We start from the raw sequence: 23,380 nt of genomic DNA, 5'->3' as shown, positions 1-23,380 counted from the left end.
GAGATGCGCAGACAGACAGAAACAACAGGTGACTCAATTAACAATGGGACTTCACACCTAGGAAGCACACAATGGGGCAAAGACACACATAACACCTTAGATTATAGCAGGAGACCCCAGTATCAGGCTAGTTTGAGCTGATTATATTAAAATCTACTCTGAGTCTCACAGTCTAAAGCAGTCATTGCTGGTTTGGGCATAGAGGCCCCAAATATATATCTGGGTCCTGCAGTTCCCAGAGTCTGCATGTTTTGGGAAGACATGGACTTGAATCTGAAGAAAGACCACTCCAATCGTCCCCCAGGCACACACCTCCCAAGAATAGAGCCCCCTCTAAAGCCAGGGCCCATAGTCAGTAGGCAAGAGGCTACCATGCAGTCCCTTCCAAATGCCCCTGTCCTGGTTGGGTCTATCACACAGGGCAGTGACTCAGAATGCTTTGAGAGACAGCCAAATTAGCATTTCAGAAGCAGGTCAGTGATGACAACTGCAGATTTTCTCAGCACAGTACACTAGTGTGTTCATTCTTTAAAAAAAAAAGAAGACTATTTTATGAGAAGCCCACAGTCTATATGTAATCTTAGGCTGGCCATACATGTAAAGATATATACAGGATATATAAATAGGAAATACTCAACTGTAAGTTCAGATGAAAAATTGTGAAACAAGCTTGCTTTAAACTTTGTTCACTTTAAACATTCAGTTGTGTTGAGTTAAGAAAAAAACTTCATATCATTGAAGGCAAATTTACTTTACTAATGAGGCTAATCAGGAGAAATTAATTCACAGAATACAAATCTGCTTATGTATGGCTGAGCGACAACTCATCTCACTGCCAGAACACAAGGATGTATACTGTATGTAGTTAAGGCTACATACAAATTATACAGTACGCCCAGTGAGCATGTCTGTTAGTGTAGAAAATAGTTTGTTTGGGCTAGTTAAAGGGACAGTAAACTTCATCAGTAATTCATCCTTAAAGGGTATGTATTACTAAACCTTTTTTCCTTTTTAGATTTGCATTGAATAGGGAAACCCCTGTCACTTTATTTTCTACTGTCTGTCTCCTGCAGGGAGATTTTTCTACAGATGCATCAGGTACCTGGATTGGAATAATTCCCCTCACCTTGTGTTCCTGTGGCAACTGTAAAATTTTGGATTTGCACTCACTTTCTGTCTCAGTGACAATGATCACCAGGGATAATGGAGAGGGTGCATCTCCCTAGCAGGGACACAGCAACAAAACTGACAGAGGTTAAAAATCCTTACTAAAAATCCGAATCTATATCCAAAAAAAAAGAAACGTGTGTGTGTGTGTGTGTGTGTGTGTGTGTGTGTATATATATATATATATATATATATATATATATATATATATATCTATATAATCTCCATTATATATACACTTTATTACTTCCTTGAAAGTCTCAGTGTATGTAGCCACCAATAGGGCAGATAACATCACATTTAGACTGTGTACATTAAATAGAGTACATTGTTCTTTGTTTTACTCTGTTTCTTTTACAAGTATTCTGCATGGTAAGGTGTAATTAATATGCATGACCCTTCTTTCATATCTATTGTTTTCTCAGATTTGTCTATTCTTGCTTGTCTGATGGACCTATAAGTCTCTGCACTGAACACAGCACCAATTGCAAAACTTTAGCTAGTCTAGCTATTGATATTTTTAAATACTTTTGGGATGTAGCAAAGTGCAATCCACAATTTTGCTGTATTGTTTATTTTTTCTGTTTGTATATAGACACACAAAGCAATATTTATAAAGTAGTGAATGTGACATTTACCAAACATTAATTGGAGGTGAATTTTTCAAGTTCATCTGTTTTAAATGACAATAATTATTTGTTGAATGTTACGTTCACTGCTTTTACGAATATGCCCTATAGTTTCAAGTATAACTCTGGTCAGGCTGTGGTCATTCAAATATTTGCATATTCTCAACAAGCATTATGTATTAAGTTTTACTGATCTTTATAGCAGCAGGCACTGTGGATCAATTCAATATCTTTTTAGCAGCTGAGCTCATCATGCTTTGCACTCCCAGAATTGACTTGGCAGCTTTCCTATGTGTAATTTAAACACAGAGCAGGCACTCTGGGAAGGCAGAAGGCAGAGTCTTGAGACCCCACATAACTTTGTTGCTTCTCTTGCAAAAATTGAGGATGCATTGTTTCACAGTGCCTGCAGCTACAGAGTTTAGTAAGGGTTTGTTTATTGCCTGTTTAGAATATGTGAATATTTGAATGCCCATAGCCTGGTAACAGTTCTACTTCAAAATTAACTTATGATATGCTCCTGTAAGGCAAAACAACAAGTTTACTTTACTGACTCCCCCTTCAGCTGCTTAAAGCGACCTTGCTTTCACTTCTCTGCAGCTGAATTTGTCCACAAAAAGAAAAGAAGCTGTGTGTAAGCACAAAATCTTCTGGGTCTGACTTTCTGTCCACCTGCCATGTGTTAGTGCTGGAGATTGGTGATTAGCTGCTAACACACCTAATGCTACATTGTGAGAGGAAGGGAAGTGAGTTGCATGTTCCCAACACCAGAAAGTACTAGGTATTTCTCATCATTTCAGGCAGCCAAATTGAGTGGCAGAGTAATTAAGGAAAGGGGGATGAATGTGGGGGCAAGCAGGCATTTACGTGAACTGGTTCCCGTGCCTTGGAATGTTTCAAATGATGTAATGGGAGAAAAGAGCTTTGCCTTGTGGCTCACTTGCTAGTAGCTGGTCACTCAGTCTTGTAGTTCCCCATTTTTCCTACATTTGTGTTACTTTGCTTTATTGCTGGCAGTAGGTCTAGCATGGCATTAGCTACTGGCAGTGCTGTTCATTGTGCAACTCTTCTAGCTGTGGTCTTTGAAGATATATCAGAAGTGATGTTTATAGGAACACTACCATTTTCCTCATACAGGAGAAAGTGACAGTGTCTCCTGATAGCCCACCCTCCCAGCAAGGTGCACTTACCTTCCCTGCATTGCCTTGCCACACCTTCTCGAATGATAAGAGTCTTCACACCAGTGTATTGCCAGTCACCAAGCATGAACACTGTAACATGGGAGATGCAGTGTCTTTATCCACTGGAGAAAGCTTACTTGAGGTGGATTCCTGCAGCATGGAACAGTGGATATACCTTGCTGAGGGGATGGGTGGACTCTCAGGAGGCACTGTTTCTCTGTCATAAATGAGCAGGTTGCAGTGTCACTTTATAATATGGCAAGTTCTGATTTTTCAACTGCACATTTTGGGGAATTTAGGGAAAATGATGGACAATTTGCTAACTAATGATTAAAAGAATAATAACATTTTGGTGCAGTTTTTGAGTATAGGAGTACAAGAATACATATTGGAGAAATGCTGATGTTTAAGGATCTCTGTGAGCCACAACTATATGTCAATCTGAGTTGTCTCTTGTTCTTTGTATGGGACTAATATGTTTAATCTTTCTGTTGTTAAAGGAAACCTGTAATGGGAGACATATGAATAATCCTATCACTGACCTCCATCTGAATATGCTAGCCTCTTGCCTGTGTCTTGCTTCAGTGTTTTTTCTGTTACTTCATCAGAGCAAGTATGCAGATTAGGAAAATTAGAATTAAGTTTGGGATTTTCTTTTGCATACTTGTCCTGGGTCAGCAACTCATAAAGTTCTAAAGCCATTGGTTCAGCATAACAGCCAGGGGACTAGCATTACCCAAAGAAAAGGTCAGCAGTGGCAACTTTCATACATCCTCAGTAAAGGTTTGCTTTTATTCGTAATTATATAAATGAGAGCCAATGTCTACAACTGCTCAACTGTCTGCTGATTATATGTTTTTTGGCAATGTCCACTCATAGGTGCTAACCTCGATTTGTCCTAATATACATGAAAATGATGTCTAAATAATTGAAATTAAGCTTGCCATGTTGTGATTTACTTCTCTGCTAATGATCTATTACTTTTGTTAAACTAGCGCTTCTCAAACAGTGAGACAGACCTTACACGGATGCCCAGTGTTACAAAACAAACAATACAGTTAAGCTAAAAAGTCCAATAATAGGATGGATTATTAGAGCTAATTTCTTTACACACACGCCATGAGGTGGATCTATTAAAGGAGTAGTTTCCTTTTAATTATTGGGAGAATATTCACTTAGAAACATGTTCACCCAATCGTAAATTAAAAAAACAAAACAGAATTTTACCTTGATGGAATGATTTTTATGTACACAGCTATATGTGTATATATATATATATATATATATATATATATATATATATATATATATATATATATATATGTGAACAATAATATATTTGGAAGAGGCACCAATGCTGGTTTAGCCACATATGTCTCAGCGTTTGTAGAGATTGTTGACATGGTTCGTTGTGGTAATGAGCTTGTGTGAGGTCTGAGGAAAATAAAATAAGTTTGAGAACAACTGGTTTAAATTGTGCATTTATTTATAACCAATTAGGGATTTGTATAGGTCATGAACAGTTAACAAGCATTGTTACTGTTGGAAAGAATAATTATATTAGCAAATATATTACACATAATTAATAACTGAATATGTTACTAATATTTAGAAGGTAAAACTTTTAGAAATTGTATGAGATACTGTGGCCTATACATGGTCTACGGAATGGAAACAAAAATTAAATATATATGTTTTGCATTATGCACATTGCTGTGAAGTAGTGAATGGCACTCTAGTGTAAATTGCCACCTTTTTTTTGTTGCATTTTGGTTCTTTAGGTAGCCCATTCAAATGATGGACTGCCTAAATGCAACAGATTGTAATGCATGTGCACTAATGCTCTTCAGATCTGCACACTTCCAGCATCCATTGAATCAGGATGACAGCCAGGAAACTCACATTTTCAGAAACAGAAGTCAACAATTGCAGGTCTTCTGTAATAAAAAAAGATTGTAATGGATCTATTTTTCTTCTGATGTTAAAGGCTTCATATTTGTTGATTCCATGACCAGTACAGACCCTAATCTTTATAAAACTTAAATGCATCATGTGTTGAAAGAATTTGAATATTCACAACCTATTTTACTGATCTCATCCTCAAAACATCCAAATTATTGCATATGTTCTCACTGCTGCCTGGCATTTGATAATGAAATGTAAACTTACTATTAACAATACAAGTGTGAAATATATTTGTGAACATGTGTCCTTACATATGTATGAACTGTTTATATGACTTGCTTTTTCTGCCATTAAGAATGAGAAATGTTCACCTCGGAGGAGCAAGCAATGGTATGCCTTGTTTTGTCAAGTATTATAAAATTCTGTATAGTCCACTGGCTATTGTCCAGGAATAAATTACTATTATCACAAGTTGTACTCATCTGGAAAAGCATACTCTTTCTTGCAAATTTCTATGTGTTTTCTCTTCAAAATGGCACAATTATAACAGAGTAAACATATGTATACTCAGTTCAGTAATATAAGTCTGCACAGCTTGATTTTATAGAGAGCATTTTATTGTACAGTCCAAACTCATTATTATCTATTAAGAGATGCAGTAAGCATTCAAACTGATAATTAGACTCCAGATTGATACTTAAAAGAGCATTTTTCACGTTCTCTCTGGGAAATGTGGTATTATAAGGCAGGACAGCAAACCAGCTTTGTAAACAACATCTATTATATATTGGGATTTGTAAAAGGGATGTTATGCCCATTTAGACTTTTCTAGATGTGGATTGTGTGTCTGTTTTTCACGCTTTGTTTCCTGGGTGAGGTTATTCTTAAAGTGACCTATAACTAGCTAGCTTTATTTAACTATTATCATAGTACTTGGATAGATGTAGCATATTGAGTTTTTTTTTTACAAAACTGAAGACAGAAGTTAAAGGTTTTGTATAAGCATGTCTTCAATACCTACCTCTACTCCGTCTAGGTCATGTCCAAACTTATATTTTTCTTATATCTTGTACTTGCAGCAAGAAACTGCTTTTATTATTCCCTGTTATACCATCATCAAATTTGTTAAATTCCTATCAATGAATGCACATCCCCAAAAATGTCATCTTCTAAGAGTCCTGTCCCTACTCACAGTGTACGGGCAGGTTCTTCAGAGTCAAGGCAGCGGCCAGGGTAGACATCAATGTGGGTGTGTGGACATAAGGATAGGTGGTGTTCTGTAGTGCAGCAGGCAGGTCTAACACTGTCTGGAATTTGGTACATTAGAAGCACTATGTTGTCAGCCCAAACAGAAAGGTTAGAGCACACTGGATTTATGGCAGATTAACAGCATTTTACGAAGGGTTAAAACATGCAGAAGGTGCATGCATTGCAGAAATGTGCTAATTATAGGGTTTTTTTTTTAACTTTACGCTTTCTTGCTGCCTGTGTTAACAAATTTTCTCATACATCCTGTCTGACAGGAAAAGTAGAAAGGAAAAGGTAATAAGGAGGTAATGAAGAGTTGAGAATCTTTAACTCAATACATTTTTAGTACTGAGACAATGGTTCCTAGAGTAATAGAGAGGGTGATTCTTCCCACTGGAGTCACAACAATAAAAACTCTACAGGCGTTCTAAATCAGAGTAAAGTCATAGCTTTAGATGTACATCATCCGCTATATTTTGGGGACAACATAGATGTTTTTATATTCTGATATACTGTATATAATATTCACATGCTTGATAAGAAATCTAACTCACAAAGCTGAGTTTGATTTTGCTTATTTACCGTCAATCCTTTTATGCTTTAAAATAATTACGTAATTTAAATGCAATCACTCAAAAATACCCTATGCGATTAAATATTTTTTTTTAAATTTACACAATTCAAAATATAAAATCAAGCTCAACAGGCATGTTTTCCATATCATGATCTGTTAACTGGTCATTTTTTTGTATGATAAACTAATTATGCTATGTTCTGCTTTAAGGTTGTAGTAAACGCCTTAATTGGAGCTATTCCATCCATCATGAATGTCCTCTTGGTCTGCCTCATATTCTGGCTCATTTTTAGCATCATGGGAGTGAATTTATTAGCTGGAAAATTTGGGAAATGTGTTTATGCTGAGAACAAGACAGAAATCGATGCATCTATTGTAGAAAACAAAACAATGTGTGAGGCAATGAATTCCTCAGAAGCCTACTGGACAAAAGTGAAAGTCAACTTTGACAATGTTGGTGCAGGATACTTGGCTCTGCTTCAAGTGGTGAGTATTAGTTTGTGTTTCCTAAATTTATTAATCATTGCTCATATGTTCTGTATTTTCAGGAACAGTCGCTGTTTCAAAAGGGCCTTTACTGATTGAAATATGTCTCTGCTAAATATATGCTGTGCTTGTCTTTTTTGACCAGATCCTTTGCCCCTTCATAAAATCCATGTTTTTTTTTTCCTTTTTCTTGTTTTGAAGATGTATCCATTTTGACCAACTAATCCTATATATTTGAAGGCTCTTCTTAAACATAATACATGTTTACTGAGGGAAAAATTGGGGCTTTAATTTGGTACCAGATTTCTGTAGCTATATTAGGTTCCTGGGTACCTTCCAAATCTGCTTACAGCACTGAAACCAGGCTATTGTCCTAAAATGGTGCTGGGACATAGAACTGCAACCGCAGCTGTGTTTCGGAATAAGTGGCTAAATATGCCAGTTGTGTTCAACAGTGTGGGACAGATAACTATTCTAATTGACGTATTAGGTAGGCCCATCTCATTGAATGTTTGAGCTTGCTGGTCTGACTGTAGCCCCATCTCATTGAGTTTTTGAACTTGCTGGTCTAACTAGGAACCATAATGTGTTCCTATAAACTGGCACAGAAAAAGAGAGTGTTGACAAAAGAATAATAACAAATTATCAGCAGTGACCAAGATATTTGGATTTTAATAGACAGTGTTTAGACGTAAATGGCAGCATTCAGGACTTGCGTGTTGCAGAACACAAGCCTGAGGATGATAGGAAAGGTAAAGAGATGGAACTGAGAAGCAGATATCATGATTACGCAAGTTGGAGATGTTGGAGAACTGCAGGAGAAGGAAGGCTACTGAGTCTGTGTAGCCTGATGCTGTAGCCCATGCCCATACAACCCCACACTCTAAGACCCCTTTCACACTGAGGCATTTTTCAGGCGCTACAGGGCTAAAAATAGCACCTGTAAAGCGGCTGAAAAAAGCCTCAGCTGCAAACCCAGTGTGAAAGCCTGAGTGCTTTCACACTGGGGCGTTGTGCTGGCAGGGCGTCACAAAAAGTCCTGCCAGCAGCTTCTTTGCAGCTATGGAGGAGCAGTGAATACACCACTTCTCCACCGCTCCTCCCCATTGAAAACAATGAGGCAGCACTGGTATACCGCTGGCAAAGCGCCGCTGCAGCGGCGTTTTGCGGGCGGATTTAATCCCTTTTCGACCGCTAGCGCAGGTTAGAACTGCCCCACTAGCGTCCGAATAGCACCGCTAAAACGATGGTAAATCGGCACTAAAAATAGCACGGCTTTACCGCTGACGCCCGGGGTGGCTCAGTGTGAAAGGGGTCTAAATAAACTGTGTATAGGGGAGTATATAACATGCCCTATGTTGGTTATTTTTCATGCCAGTGCATTTTTGCTATACAGTAGAACACCAAGCCATGCTGTAACTAGGCTTAAACAGGGTACTGCAGCACATGTATCAAGTGAAAACTTTTTTTAAAAAATGGACCTTATCATTCTCTACCCTGTCCAAAAACAACAAAACATTTTGGCTTTAAGCTGGCCATATATTATACAATTTTGTTATGCAAAATCCTTTAGATTTACCTTCAACTATGTAGTGCAAGGGCCTGCCTGATTGCATACTAATTGAAAGTGTTTATGTTTGACCTCATATTATATGGTTTTGGTAAATCTAAAGGAAAATTGTGCAAGAAAACTTTACAATGCATGGCTAGTCTTGGAACTACTTTAAACTAGGCACACTGATCACTACTACTAGCTACAGCTGTCATGACATCCACTGAATACTTGTCTATTTAATATGCCTTAATGCTGCCAAACCTGTCCTTGGTCAGCTTATAGATAACACTTTTCAGGTCATGACCTGAAAATGTCACACAATGAGGTCCATACCTCCTTCAAGGTGTCCCTGACAAAGGTTGTGTGCACTTTAAACTTCACCATTTAATGGAGAGAGAAGCAGTAAATTCACAACTGATATCTCATTTAACCACTTGCCGACCAGCCGCCGCAGTTTTACTGTAGCAGAATGGCATGGCTGGGTGAAACGACGTTATGTAACGTGTGTATACTGGTGTGATAGTTTCTGGTTTCTCTCATAGAAAGTGGCAAGCTTTTCCCACTGGAGCTCTCAGCTCTGCTGCCCTTTCTCTATCTTAAATTTTCACACTTCACAATAAGAATTAGGTATAAAGATATTTCACCACTGATTACTTTATATAAATGTTACTTTTAAATTTGTACCAGCAACTGCTTCTTGCCAAAAATTTTTGTTAACTTCACATTGCAAACTGAGTCAAAGATGATATTCATTATGTTAGAACACATGGTTCAAAAAGGTTGTATTACTGGATTTTTTTGGTAGAACATAAAGAAATAGTGAATGTGTTTAATTGTGTGCAGCAGAGAACAAACTGATACTGACAAAGTCAACAGAAGACCCATTCAGATCTGGTCATCATGTTCTGCTCTTCCTCCCACCTGCCGTCTTGAGATGTCACGCTTTGGGGAAAGAGTAAACTATGACAAACTATGACAACTATGACAGCATTTTATTTAAACATATAAAAGACTAACACGGACTGCTTTATAGAGTGGAAGACCTGTGGTATTTTGAGAATCTATAGCAACATAAAGTGAAGTTTGGATCTATTAGGATTTTCCATTTAGAGATATGTTGTGTTACTGTAGGGATAATATGACACATTCAACACCTTGCTTCTTACAGCAAGGGGACAAGGTATATGTCTCTCTCAGAATTATTTATCGTTGAAGAGTCTAACAGAGCCAACAGCGCTGGAATGGAGGGGAGGTAGGAGACATGGGCCAATGGAGAGGTGAGTATAAAAGCTCCTATGGCAGGGATATTTTAACCCGATTTTTATTAATCTGACAAGATCGGTTTAATTGCAGTTTTTACATGGAATTGCTAACAACTGCATAGACTCAAACACATCAGAGAAAATTACATATTATTATTCTAAAAACATGCATCAATGCTGACTTTGTCAGTATCAGCATATACTGTATATTCTATAGCATGCATGTCCATGGAATTGCAGATGCATAGTAAATACTGCAAGTATATGACTTGTTGACCATGCACAATCAAGGCCCATATCCTTTATTAAAATAGGTCCTTCTATGCCCGCAAAGCTATTGTTTTAAAGTGGAAAAAGCCAGGTGCTCGCACCCTGTCCTTTTGGAAGGGCCTGGTGAACTCCATGGTTCCTTTCTACAGGGCCACCTACATTTCCTGGGTGTGAGAAAAAATTTACTAAAGTGTGGCGGGCCTGGATGGATACATCCTCCAACGGGCTAGGATATAATCAGAATAAACTGATCTTGACATCAGACATTTATGGGGGATTGATAGGTGAAGAGCTTTGGCAGAGCGATTGAACTTCAGGATGGTCGAACCTCTTGCTGTATGAGAAAATGTCTTAGGCTGCTCGCATTTATGATAGACTAAATCTTGTCTCTCTTCCAGTTTTACAAAATGCTTGTAAATTCCGTTTTATTGACTTGCTTGAGTTATCTGACATATTGTGACATTGTGCATCCTAGCTATACTATATGTGCACTCATTATCCCATCATAGATATACAAAAACTAGGCTGCGCTACCAGTAAATAAACGTGATCATAACTGATAAACCAACTCAGTGACAATCAAACATAAATAAAATGTAAAAATAAAAAATAAAAAAATTCAATAAATGAAGAATTTAAATCACATTAATAGAATAATCAATAATGGTGAAAAAAGATTCGGTGATCAAAACAATTAGAATGAGTCCATATAATCAAAGAATGAAGTCCTTATGGATACAAAAACTTTATGGATAGAAGATGAAAGACACCCTTTCTTCAAGTGATGTGGGGCATGCAAGATAAACTCTCCCTAAGGAGCGTGATGTTACAGGGAGTTCCTCCACCTCAAGTATGTAGGCCCCTTACCATATCCAAAGATCTCCTGTCACAGAGATCTTACACGCAAGTGGCTGTGTCCCCCAGCCACTGGGTCTCTGCTAAGGTAATGTGTCACGGGCCACCGCTCCAGGAAATCAACCTAGTAATGATGTTTCCACTCCCAATCCACAAGTAAGCAAGAAAAGAGAATACTCCATAGCGTAATACAGTAAAAACTCTTTAATTAGATAAAAGAAAAACACTTACAGTGTGTGCAGTTAAAATTCGCCTTAAAAATCATTAAGCGCCGGCCGGCTTCAGCTGCTGCCCGTTCCTTCCGGGTTCAGCGTGGTGTAGTGGTGACGTCAGCACGCCGCTCCTCCCTACGCCTTTTCAACAAATCTGTCGTCTTCCTGAATGGTTTCGGTATTTCAATGGTGCTGTGCTTCTTGCAGTCCATAAGAAAAATGGTGGAAGGTTTGAGCATACAACCGGTTGTAGGATTCGTCAAGACACTCCAGGGGGCTCAGGTAAGTCCTCCATCAAGTGCTAAAACATTTGCAATTCATCCTCTCAAGCGGAGAGTGTCTTGACGAATCCTACAACCGGCTGTATGCTCAAACCTTCCACCATTTTTCTTATGGACTGCAAGAAGCACAGCACCATTGAAATACCGAAACCATTCAGGAAGACGACAGATTTGTCGAAACGGCGTAGGGAGGAGCGGCGTGCTGACGTCGCCACTACACCACGCTGAACCCGGAAGGAACGGGCAGCAGCTGAAGCCGGCCGGCGCTTAATGATTTTTAAGGCGAATTTTAACTGCACACACTGTAAGTGTTTTTCTTTTATCTAATTAAAGAGTTTTTACTGTATTACGCTATGGAGTATTCTCTTTTCTTGCTTACTTGTGGATTGGGAGCGGAAACATCATTACTAGGTTGATTTCCTGGAGCGGTGGCCCGTGACACATTACCTTAGCAGAGACCCAGTGGCTGTGGGACACAGCCACTTGCGTGTAAGATCTCTGTGACAGGAGATCTTTGGATATGGTAAGGGGCCTACATACTTGAGGTGGAGGAACTCCCTGTAACATCCCGCTCCTTAGGGAGAGTTTATCTTGCATGCCCCACATCACTTGAAAAAAGGGTGTCTTTCTCCTTCTATCCATAAAGTTTTTGTATCCATAAGGACTTCATTCTTTGATTATATGGACTCATTCTAATTGTTTTGATCACCGAATCTTTTTTCACCATTATTGATTATTCTATTAATGTGATTTAAATTCTTCATTTATTGAATTTTTTTATTTTTTATTTTTACATTTTATTTATGTTTGATTGTCACTGAGTTGGTTTATCAATTATGATCACGTTTATTTACTGGTAGCGCAGCCTAGTTTTTGTATAATTATTAGGGTGGGGGTTGTCTCACACTTAAGGTTGCAGCAGCTTTTAGGTTTTTTTGGCTCTTTTTGTTTGTTCACTTAAACACTTGTGTAGATTATTTTACTTAAGGGATAGCGCAGTATTTTTCTTTTTCGGTTTTATAATCCCATCATAGATGCCTGACAGGTTGTTGGGGTTAAGCTGGTGGTTGGGGGGTAGGAAGGGAGTGGTAGGGTTTTGATTCAGATTAGGTAGTCGGTCTTTGTTATGTAGCCAGGAAGTAGTTTTACTCTCTGTAACTGTTGTTTCAGCCCTGCAAGACCTGTTGTTGTGGTAGCTGCCTTGTAGCAGTCACTGCTATGTTCTTGCACTTTACAAGATTTTTATTAAAATTACATAGTTACATAGTAGGTGAGGTTGAAAAAAGACACAAGTCCATCAAGTCCAACCTATGTGTGTGATTATGTGTCAGTATTACATTACATATCCCTGTATATTGCGGCCATTCAGGTGAATATCTAATAGTTTCTTGAAGCTATCAATGCTCCCCGCTGAGACCACCGCCTGTGGAAGGGAATTCCACATCCTTGCCGCTCTTACAGTAAAGAACCCTCTACGTAGTTTAAGGTTAAACCTCTTTTCTTCTAATTGTAATGAGTGGCCACGAGTCTTATTAAACTCTCTTCTGCGAAAAAGTTTTATCCCTATTGTGGGGTCACCAGTACAGTATTTGTAAATTGAAATCATATCCCCTCTCAAGCGTCTCTTCTCCAGAGAGAATAAGTTCAGTGCTCGCAACCTTTCCTCATAACTAAGATCCTCCAGACCCTTTATTAGCTTTGTTGCCCTTCTTTGTACTCGCTCCATTTCCAGTACGTCCCTCCTGAGGACTGGTGCCCAGAACTGGACAGCATACTCCAGGTGCGGGCGGACCAGAGTCTTGTAGAGCGGGAGAATTATCGTTTTATCTCTGCAGAATCACTTTAAAAAAAAAAATCAGGTCAAGTATATCAATCTTTAATATTGTCAGGGTCAGAGGGCATGGTATACACCTGTGCTAGGACATATCTAATGCAGATTGCATTATTTTGTAGAGTGAACTATGGGTTAGTATGGCTGGTATGGCTTTTTTTGCATTTTTTTGTCACTTTGCCAATAAATTGCCCTTCTTTTGTGGTACATGTTAATATGATGTCTTAGTAACAATGTATTTTTAGCTTATGTTTCAGTAACCACAAATTCTAAAGATTTATTTTAGACAAATCTATTTTTAAACACTTTAAATTTGTAATTAATTTAACATTTTTCTATGGTACAAAAAGGAAGAAAAGAATTTCCTTTAATTTCAATATAAAGCTGTAGGTGGAATAAAATAAGAAATTGAAAGAACAGTTTTATTTTCTCTGTGTTCAATCAGAACAGTTTTTTACTGGGATAAAAAAAATGTGATTGATTGGAGAGGCAACCATAAAAACAAAATTAAATATTGTATTCTGTACGTTTCCTGATTCCAACTGATTGTAGAATATAGAATGTACTCTTTCTGTGTGTCTGGAAAGGAGTTTTGTTTTCTCTGGTAGAAAGGAATTGTTTAGATTATATTATGTAAAGGTGCCAAGTTCCTACCAAAAAGTATTATAAAATGGAAGGAAATAACAAAATGATGAAAATAAGTGACCCAAACAAGGATGGGTGTCACTGCGGTTAGTGATACTGTGTCAAGAGGGAAGTTAGTTATTCCATTATTACACCATATCTGGTGTGGGTTAGCGCATCTAATATAATGTTTATAAAGAAAATAGGGGAAAGATTGCAAAGAAAGCAGGTACCTTATGTGACCCTCCCAAATTATATTGTTCTAAAAATATTCTTTATTATATAAACTTCACAAAGTATAGAAAATTACACAAAATGCAATCTACACCTCCACCGGACACTAAAAATGACAATTTTGTCAATTCTAAAATCAACACCAGAGTCCGGACTCATAAATGACATAATTACTGGTATATAGTCACAGTGAACTCCTACAGTACTCTCAAGCTCCAAACAGAGCATACATAAATGTATCAAGATGTATACATCAATTAAAAGGAATGACATGAGGAGTCAACAAGTGATAATGACCGCACTAATAGCTCATCAATAAAACACATAGCATCAATAAAACACATGTGTATATATGTATAGTACACCCCTCACATTTTTGTAAATATTATATCTTTTCATGTGACAACACTGAAGAAATGTAAAGTAGTGAGTGCACAGCTTGTATAACAGTGTAAATTTGCAGTACAACTCAACACACAGCCATTAACCTCCCTGGCGGTAATCCCGAGGGTGGCTCAGGGTGAATTTTCAGTACCAAAAGCGGTAACCCCAAGCCACACTCGGGATTGCATCGCAGGATCCAGGTACAGTTACTTACCTTGTCCCTAGGATCCTGTGATGTCCTCCCGCTGTGTGTACGATCCGTGTCTCCGCTCGATGCATCACAGCACCGAGCTCCGTTCCCTGAGAGCGTTGCGATGCACAGGGAAGGAGCACGGCACCAAATTCAAAAAGTGAAACACACAAAATACATACAGTACACTGTAATGTTACAGATTACATTACTGTATCAAATCATTTCACATCCCTTTTGTCCCTAGTGTTTTGTCCAGTGCCCTGAATGCAGTTTTATATTATAAATACTGTTCTTTCTGCTTGGAAACTGGAGATTGTCCATAGCAACCAAAACCGTCCCTTTACATCAAAAGTGGTTTTAGACCAGCTAGAAAACAGTGATAATAAATTAGAATCACTTGCAGAATTGAGCGATAGTGATTTGTGGGTATATTCTTCATCAAACACTGAAAGTTATGACAGCGACAATTCTGCAACTGAGCAAATTTCAGTGTTTTTGATTTGATTACATTATTGAATATTTTTAATTATTATTATATTATTATTTGTTATAATTGTGTATCGTTATAGTTATTTATTATATTATAATTTATAATTTCCTGTTTCAAACTTTATCATAACCGGGCTGTCTACTAGACTCTTGTTTGGACAGATTTAAGTGTGTTATTCCTAAGAATTACAGGCCTACAATATAAAACCCCAAATTTCCATGCAAAACAATGTACCGCTTTGAGCATCAAAAATCTGAAATAATCATACCACCAGGGAGGTTAATGTCTAAACCACTGGCAACAACAGTGAGTACACCCCTAAGTGAAAATGTCCAAATTGGGCTCAAAGTGTCAATATTTTGTGTTGCCACCATTATTTTCCAGCACTGCCTTAACCCTCTTGGGCATGGAGTTCACCAGAGCTTCACAGGTTGCCACTGGAGTCCTCTTCCACTCCTCCGTGACAACATCACGGAGCTGGTGGATGTTAGAGACCTTGCACTCCTCCACCTTCCATTTGAGAATGCCCCACAGATGCTCAATAGGGTTTAGGTCTGGAGACATGCTTGGCCAATCCATCACCTTTACCCTCAGCTTCTTTAGCAAGGCAGTGGTCGTCGTGGAGGTGTGTTTGGGGTAGTGATCATGCTGGAATACTGCCCTGCGGCCCAGTCTCCGAAGGGAGGGGATCATGCTCTGCTTCAGTATGTCACAGTACACGTTGGCATTCAATGAACTGTAGCTCCCCAGTGCTGGCAGCACTCATGCAGCCCCAGACCATGACACTCCCACCACCATTGTTGACTGTAGGCAAGACACAGTTGTCTTCGTACACCTCACCTGGTTGCCACTTGACACCATGTGAACCAAATAAGTTTATCTTGGTCTCATCAGACCACAGGACATGGTTCTAGTAATCCATGTTCTTAGTCTGCTTATCTTCAGCAACTATTTGCGGGCTTTCCTGTGCATCATCTTTAGAAGAGGCTTCCTTCTGGGAAGACAGCCATGCAGACCAATTTGATGCAGTGTGTGGCATATGGTCTGAGAACTGACAGGCTGACCCCCCCAACAATACAATCCATATAGTAAAGCTGCTGGTGTATGCAGCACTGCATGCAGCCAGAGGTCTGGGGGCACTGGTGGCTCCCAGTGCTTAGTGGAGAACTCAGAGACGCTCGGAGACACTCCCTGCTGGGTGGGGCGGGTGTCTCCGAGCATCTCCGAGTTCTCCAGGAAGTGCTGGGAGCCACCAGCACCCCACACCTTTGGCCACATACAGCACTGCATACATCAGAGCCCCCGCACCTCGGGCCACTTACAGTATTGCATATACCAGCAGTGGTTGTGGAACGAATCATCTGAGTTTCTATTAATTCTTATGGGGAAACTCGCTTTGATATATGAGTGCTTTGGATTACAAGCATGCTTCTGGAACGAATGATGCTAGTAATCCAAGGTATTACTGTATATATATATATATATATATATATATATATATATATATATATATATATCCAAAAACTGTCACAATGATAAATTGAGAGATAGTTAAAAGATCTGTGCAGGGTAATAGCAGCTTGATTAGTTCAGGGTGACATTGATCTATTCCTTAAGGTTGCTGAAATCCAGTCTAAACACTTGTTGAACAAAAAAACTCATTTGAGTTCCGAAGCCGTATCAATAACATGGGCTGTAGATTCAGAGACTTCATTTAAATGTGCAGTCTGCAACACTGGTGGTCTTCACAACTATTCTACCCACTAAAGGCAGTTACGAACACTTGAGTTACGAAGGACTCCTACTTACGAACGGACCTCAATGCCGGCCGCTTGTGCTCCACGCCGGTCCTGGATACCTCCGAGCAGCTATCTTGCAGCGCCGGACACGTCCCACACTGCATTACTATATGTACTGCATGCCCAGAAGCGCCCGTAACATCCCACATCCCTGCACAGGCTGAAGTTACACTTAAAAATGCACTGTTCCAACTTATACACAAATTTCACTTAAGAACAAACCTACAGTCCCTATTGTGTTCGTAACCCGGGAACTGCCTGTATAATAGTGGAGAAATGTAAGTGAGCCATACATTCCTGCAATCAAAGCTCCTTCCCAACAGTTTGACAGGAAGCCATCAGTTCCATTAGCTCCATGCAGGCACACAGCCTAAATGTCCACAGGTCAGCCAGACATAATATCATGACCCGGGGAGAAGGGAAATTAACCCAAACATCATCAGTGCTCACAAGGGCATGCAGACTCACTGTCAGTTGGCATTTGTCCCCATGGGGCAGCTCAGTCGTGGCTTATGTTCCTTACAGTGGGAAACACCAGGTCTCAGAGATGTTCAACTGTGCCGACGGCATTGCACATATCTCCTTCAGCTCTGGCAATGTAGCTTGGCACATGCGCAGTTGATTTTGTACTCAACAGTACAAAAGTGTTCCAGACTCTGTAGCGTGGAAGCTACAGTATACACGGTTTGCCCACTTTCTGTAATCGCAGGCTTCATCAGTACCAAGGGGGGCGCCCATCACACCCTAATTTATAGGCTAAAATTACTGCTATTCCACCCATAAACTGCAGATGGCACCATAACAGGTAAAACCACAGTAGTACATCAAAATGGTTAATAATTATTTTCACATAACTCAAGGCAAGATATATATGGAGGCAAGATAGCATGGAGGAAATCAGTCAACATCTTGAGATCAGCATCATGAATAAAAAAGGACCTTAATTTCTAAGTCATGAACACATACAATTCCAAGCAAACGGACATATGGTCTGTATAGATCTTTACATTTCATAAAGGATAGAAGGAAGGGAGGTGTTAATAAAGTCACACATCATTCTCCATGTGTCACAAGCAACACAGAGGCTAGCCAAACACATTTATGGGGGGGAGGGGGGGCATGCAAGGGTAAACCTATGTATCCAAAAAAATAATCACCCAGAAGGGCAATATAAGAATCAATCACTTATGCAGGAAAACTTTGAGGTTGAATTCAATGTTCAAACCCCCTGGAGATAATTTACCAAAATTGAAGATTCATTTCTTCTCAACTTGTAGAAGGACCCTATCAAAATCCCCTCTCCTCTGAGACAGATTTAGGGTGATGATACCTTTGGCATGAAAGCCATTTACATTACCTCCACGTACCTCTCTAAAATCATGTACCATAGGATTAAACATTTTTTTTTTATTGACAATGTTGTCATTTTTAGTGTCAGGTGGAGATTGAATTGTTTGTAATTTTATATAGGTTGTGAAGTCCATAATAAAGAATATTTTTTAAACAATGTCATTTGGGGGTCGCATAAAGTACCTGCTTTCTTTGGGGTCTTTTCCCCTATCTTCTTCATAAACATGATGGAAAAAAGTGACCCCACATGTATAGGTAAATTAAATGTAGTGAAAAGTCAAAACTCAAGATTTATTATCAAATCAATCAAATCTGTATTCTTAAAATCTAGAACATTCAGATAATAACTTCCATCAATTACAAACATGTGAAGATAACTAAGACTTGGCTTAATCTTTAAAGTATAACTACAAAAAAAACTTTATTTTTTGGATTAGAACACCTGTCAGCTTTTATTGCTGCCTGTGCCACCTTTAAGGAGATTCACTCTCTCTATTTGTTCTGTTTACCATTATCATTGAAAGTGAAAGCCAAAGAAAATCTAAAATTTTGGATTTTCCCCATTAAAGTAAGATAGGGGAAATCTTCTAATGGGGACACTAGTTCTGGTGACCTGGAGGTCCCCAATGAATCCCCTAATTTGAAGAGATTTCCTCTCACTTCCTATTCAGCTACAAGAAGTGAAGGTAAATCTCTGCATTGGGACACCGAAGGTGAATAAAAACCTGACAGGGGTTATAACCCTCCCTTACTTCATCCAAGATGAAAAAAACATTTTGCCTATAGTTCCACTTTAATTAACCTTCGTGTACATAAAGCCCAATTGAAACCTAGCTATTCATTACTGTAATGCAGCCAGGTTGCATATACAGTATTACATATGAGGCTCTTTTACTTATTTTACACTGCTAAGTGCTGTAGCAAGGGTTAAACTGCCCTGTGCTGCCAGCACATAGAAGGGTCGGACCATGACTCTGTCACACATAGTGGTGGCCTGGCTCTCCATCAGTCCCACAGGCCCCTTCCCAAAACACTGTTCTAATCAAGAGCACTCTGGTTTCCTGAGGGTTCAGTTGGGCTTTATTAGAGATTAGAAATCACATAAATATTTTGGAAGAGTTTCTTTTGGTCAGATGTGTAACTGTTGTGATGACAGCAACCTTGCTCTTGCCATCTCTTGAAGTAGACAGCTTTAAATGGAGGGTTTGGGTTTTCAGAGCAGAAATGTTTTCAGACTAGACGCAACCAACTTCATCATGCTTCCAGCATCAAAAAAGCATTACTTTGGCTTTAACTCCACAGCAAAAAACAGAGCACAAAGCAACAAATGCTTGCCTGTCCAGCTATAACTAAATAGCAAGTCCCTTTCTATTCAGGAAATGGACCTTGTGTACAGATCCATGTAATTACAGTTCTTACTTGCAAAGTGTCTGTCTCTGCAGACCAACATTGGCTTTCTCAAGTTTTGGAGGCTTTGAAAGACCCCTTTGAGGCCAGGTGTCTTTATTAGGAACAACTGCAACCATGGCATAGGTTTCCTGGATTACAGCTAAGCCCTGCCCCAACACATTCCTGTTGGCCAGTTTCTGTGACTAGCAGTTCTACTGTTCAATAGGAATGTGCAGAAGGCAGAAAGGGGCAATCAAGCTTTGGCACTGGAATGGCGCTGTCAAAATGGCCTGGCATTTGGCCATGATGGGAAAGTTTAGGAGGCTACTAAAAGTATGGATCTTTTGTAGCTTTTGACAACAGATTCTTGTTAGTTCAGTTGTTTATGTCTGTGTAGGATAAGTAAAAACTGGCATTCGGTTGCTGCTTGAGCATAGTTTCATTGTTTAGATGTTATTTAAAGGGCAGTAGAAAAGTGGAAAATCTACAAAGTTTAAAAGAGAGAACTTTGAACATATACTTTATTGTTTATAAGAAAAGCCTAACTAAATGTGTTCAGTGTCCAGTACAGTACTTTAAATTATATACTTTAAAACATTCCTCCAAATATTTCCATTTTATAAAAAGTTTTATTTTGTAATAATTTAGCTTTATGTGTTTTGTGAAACATATATTTTTGTCAAACTCTTGACCAGTTTTGAATGTCTCTTATTACCCTTAGCGTTATCTTGTGTTCTATTGATATACCACTCAGTTCAGAGTGATGTAGGAGTGTGACAGCCTGATCATTTCTTTTGCTGGGTTTTGCTTAGCCGGAGCTGAAACTTGCCAGCAATGACATAGAACCCTAGCAATGCAATATTTACATATACACAGAAACGGTGCTAATTACTGCAATATGTAATGTGCAGACATGGAGATACTTCACTGGCAATTTGACAGTGTGTTTTAATTCTTTATTGTTTTGTGCCTCTCCCTCGTGGGGGACACAGCTGTTTCTTCTTGAAAACAGAATTGGAGGCTTTATACAAATGGCTTTTTGTGAAAAACCTGCCCCCCCCCCCCTACACACACACAGTGCAAACTGAATATTAAATGCTAATGTACATTTCTATTGTGATTTGATTCCCTGCGTAGGGTGAAATCTCATGTCAAATTTACTGACAGCATTCATCAGAGTAAACAAGAAAATATACATGTTTTAATTTCATAAACAAGACATAGTTCTCACCATGTCACTGCAATAAAAACAAGAACTGCTTTGCAATTTACTGAGTACTTTGTTTCCTGCAGGCAACATTTAAAGGGTGGATGGATATCATGTATGCAGCTGTGGATTCCCGGTCACTCGTAAGTAATATTTACTGTGACTTTGCAGAACAAGTTTAAAGCAATATTAAACCCTCACATTTTTTGCATTGCAGTTTACCAGTTTCTATATGTGGTGGGCTGTATTCGTTTTCCTTGTTTAAGCTTTTCCCCTTTATTTTCACCTGGTGATCCAGCCAGTAAGTCTGTCATTTTTCAACTTCCTTTATCACACCAATCTGTTTAGTAATAGTGGGCAGAGACAAACCATTTAACAGTGGCAATGGTCAGCTTTTATTCAATTATGTAAAACCCTTATCTCAAAGAAAAGGGTTGGCACGAGTTTGTCTTTAACCACTTCAGCCCAGGAAGGATTTACCCACTTCCTGACCGGGCCATTTTTTGTGATACGGCACTGCGTCGCTTTAACTGACAATTACGTGGTCATGCCACACTGTACCCAAACAAAATTTAAGTCCTTTTTTTCCCCACAAATAGAGCTTTCTTTTGGTGGTATTTGTTCACCTCTGCGTTTTTTTTTTTTGCGCTATAAACAAAAAAAGGCCGCCAATTTCCAAAAGAAATAAAATATTTTTTTATTTTCTGCTATAAAACACACCCAATAAAAAAAATTTAAAAATCTAATTTTTTCATCAATTTAGGCCAATTTGTATTCTGCTACATATTTTTGGTAAAAAAAAAAAAAAAAAACCCAAGAAGAGTATATTGATTGGTTTGCGCAAATGTTATGGCGTCTATAAAGTAGGGGATAGATTTATGGCATTTCTAAAATTTTATTTATTTTTTATTATTAATGCGATTTTTAGCGGGACTGTGACATTGTGGCGGACAGATCGGACACCTAACTGACATTTTTGACACTTTTTTGGGAACCAGTGACATTATTACAGTGATTATTGCTAAAAGTATGCACTGACATTGTACTAATGGCACTGGCAGGGAAAGGGTTAACATCAGGGCGATCAACGGGTTAAATGTGTTCCCTCACTGTGTGTTCTAACTGTATGGGGGATGGGCTGCCTGGAACAACACACAGATCCGTCTTCCTGCATAGCAGAAAGACAGGATCTGTGTGTCATCCCCTGTCAGAATGAAAATCTGCCTTGTTTACTATGGCAGATCCCCGTTCTGTCACGGCGGGGAATGTTTGCGGGTGGCCAGCGAACATCGAGTCCGCTGGACCTGCTGATTGGCTCCTCCGCTGCTCAATGGGCACGCACGCGCCCACAAATTGCTGTGTAGAAGCCCATCGTACACCTACGGCGGTTTGCGCAGCCCAGCCAACCTACCTATATAACTGCGGCGGCTGGTCGGGAAGTGGTTAATTTTTTAGTAAAGTCTCAAACTTTTGTGTGTGGAAATTTCGACAGTAAATGTTCGATGGAGCATACACACGGTCTGACTTTCCGACAACAAGCTCACATCGAACATTTCCCGTCAGAAAATCGGACCGTGTATACGCAGCTTTTGACTTTTTGATGAGTGAATATATAATATTTTGACTGGTGAATATAATCAAAAGCGAAGAAAAATCCCACATTTTAGTTAATCAGAATAGAATAGAGGGGAAATCTTCCAAAGGGGACAATAGTTCTGGTGATCCTGGTGACCACCAGGGATTTCTAACACTTTGGAAGGATTTCCTCTCACTTTCTGTTGTGGCTTTGAGACTAGAAGTGAAAATAAATCTTCCCAATCAAACACAGATAAAAAAAACCTGACAGGAGTTATAACCCTTCCTTACTCTAACCCAAGAAAGTTTTGCTTTCAGTTCTACTTAATCTCCCTGGCGGTATTCCCAAGTCTGGCTCGGGGTGGAATTTCAGAACCAAAAGCGGTAACCCTGAGCGAGACTCGGGATCGCATTGCAGGATCCAGGAAGAGCTTACTTACCTTGTCCCCTGGATCATGCGATGTCTCCCCGCAGTGTGAGCGGCTCGTCCTCCGCTCGATTCATCACAGAGCCGAGCTCCGTTCCCTGCGAGCGTTGCGACACACGAGGATGGAGAATGGTGCTAAATTCAAAAAGTGAAACACACACAATACATACAGTATACTGTAATCTTACAGATTACATTACTGTATGAAATTATTTCACATCCCTTTTGTCCCTAGTGGTTTGTCCAGTGCCC

The 23,380-nt window shown here is 39.2% G+C and overlaps 1 protein-coding gene across 4 annotated transcripts in view; it reads left to right on the top strand.

The window, feature by feature from the left end:
* Positions 1-23,380, top strand: part of LOC141144373 (sodium channel protein type 5 subunit alpha-like) — a 586,505-nt gene that overhangs the window by 540,035 nt on the left and 23,090 nt on the right. For all 4 annotated transcript variants that reach the window (XM_073630007.1, XM_073630006.1, XM_073630004.1 and 1 more), the window contains 2 exons: positions 6,915-7,190; positions 21,213-21,269. In XM_073630007.1, the coding sequence (XP_073486108.1) occupies positions 6,915-7,190; positions 21,213-21,269 (333 nt within the window). The remainder of the gene's footprint in view (positions 1-6,914; positions 7,191-21,212; positions 21,270-23,380) is intronic.

This window comes from Aquarana catesbeiana, linkage group LG05, assembly GCF_042186555.1.
Source record: "Aquarana catesbeiana isolate 2022-GZ linkage group LG05, ASM4218655v1, whole genome shotgun sequence".
Taxonomy (NCBI): Eukaryota; Metazoa; Chordata; class Amphibia; order Anura; family Ranidae; genus Aquarana; species Aquarana catesbeiana.
Note: the sequence above shows the minus strand (reverse complement) of the source record. Positions and strands in the feature narration are given on the sequence as shown.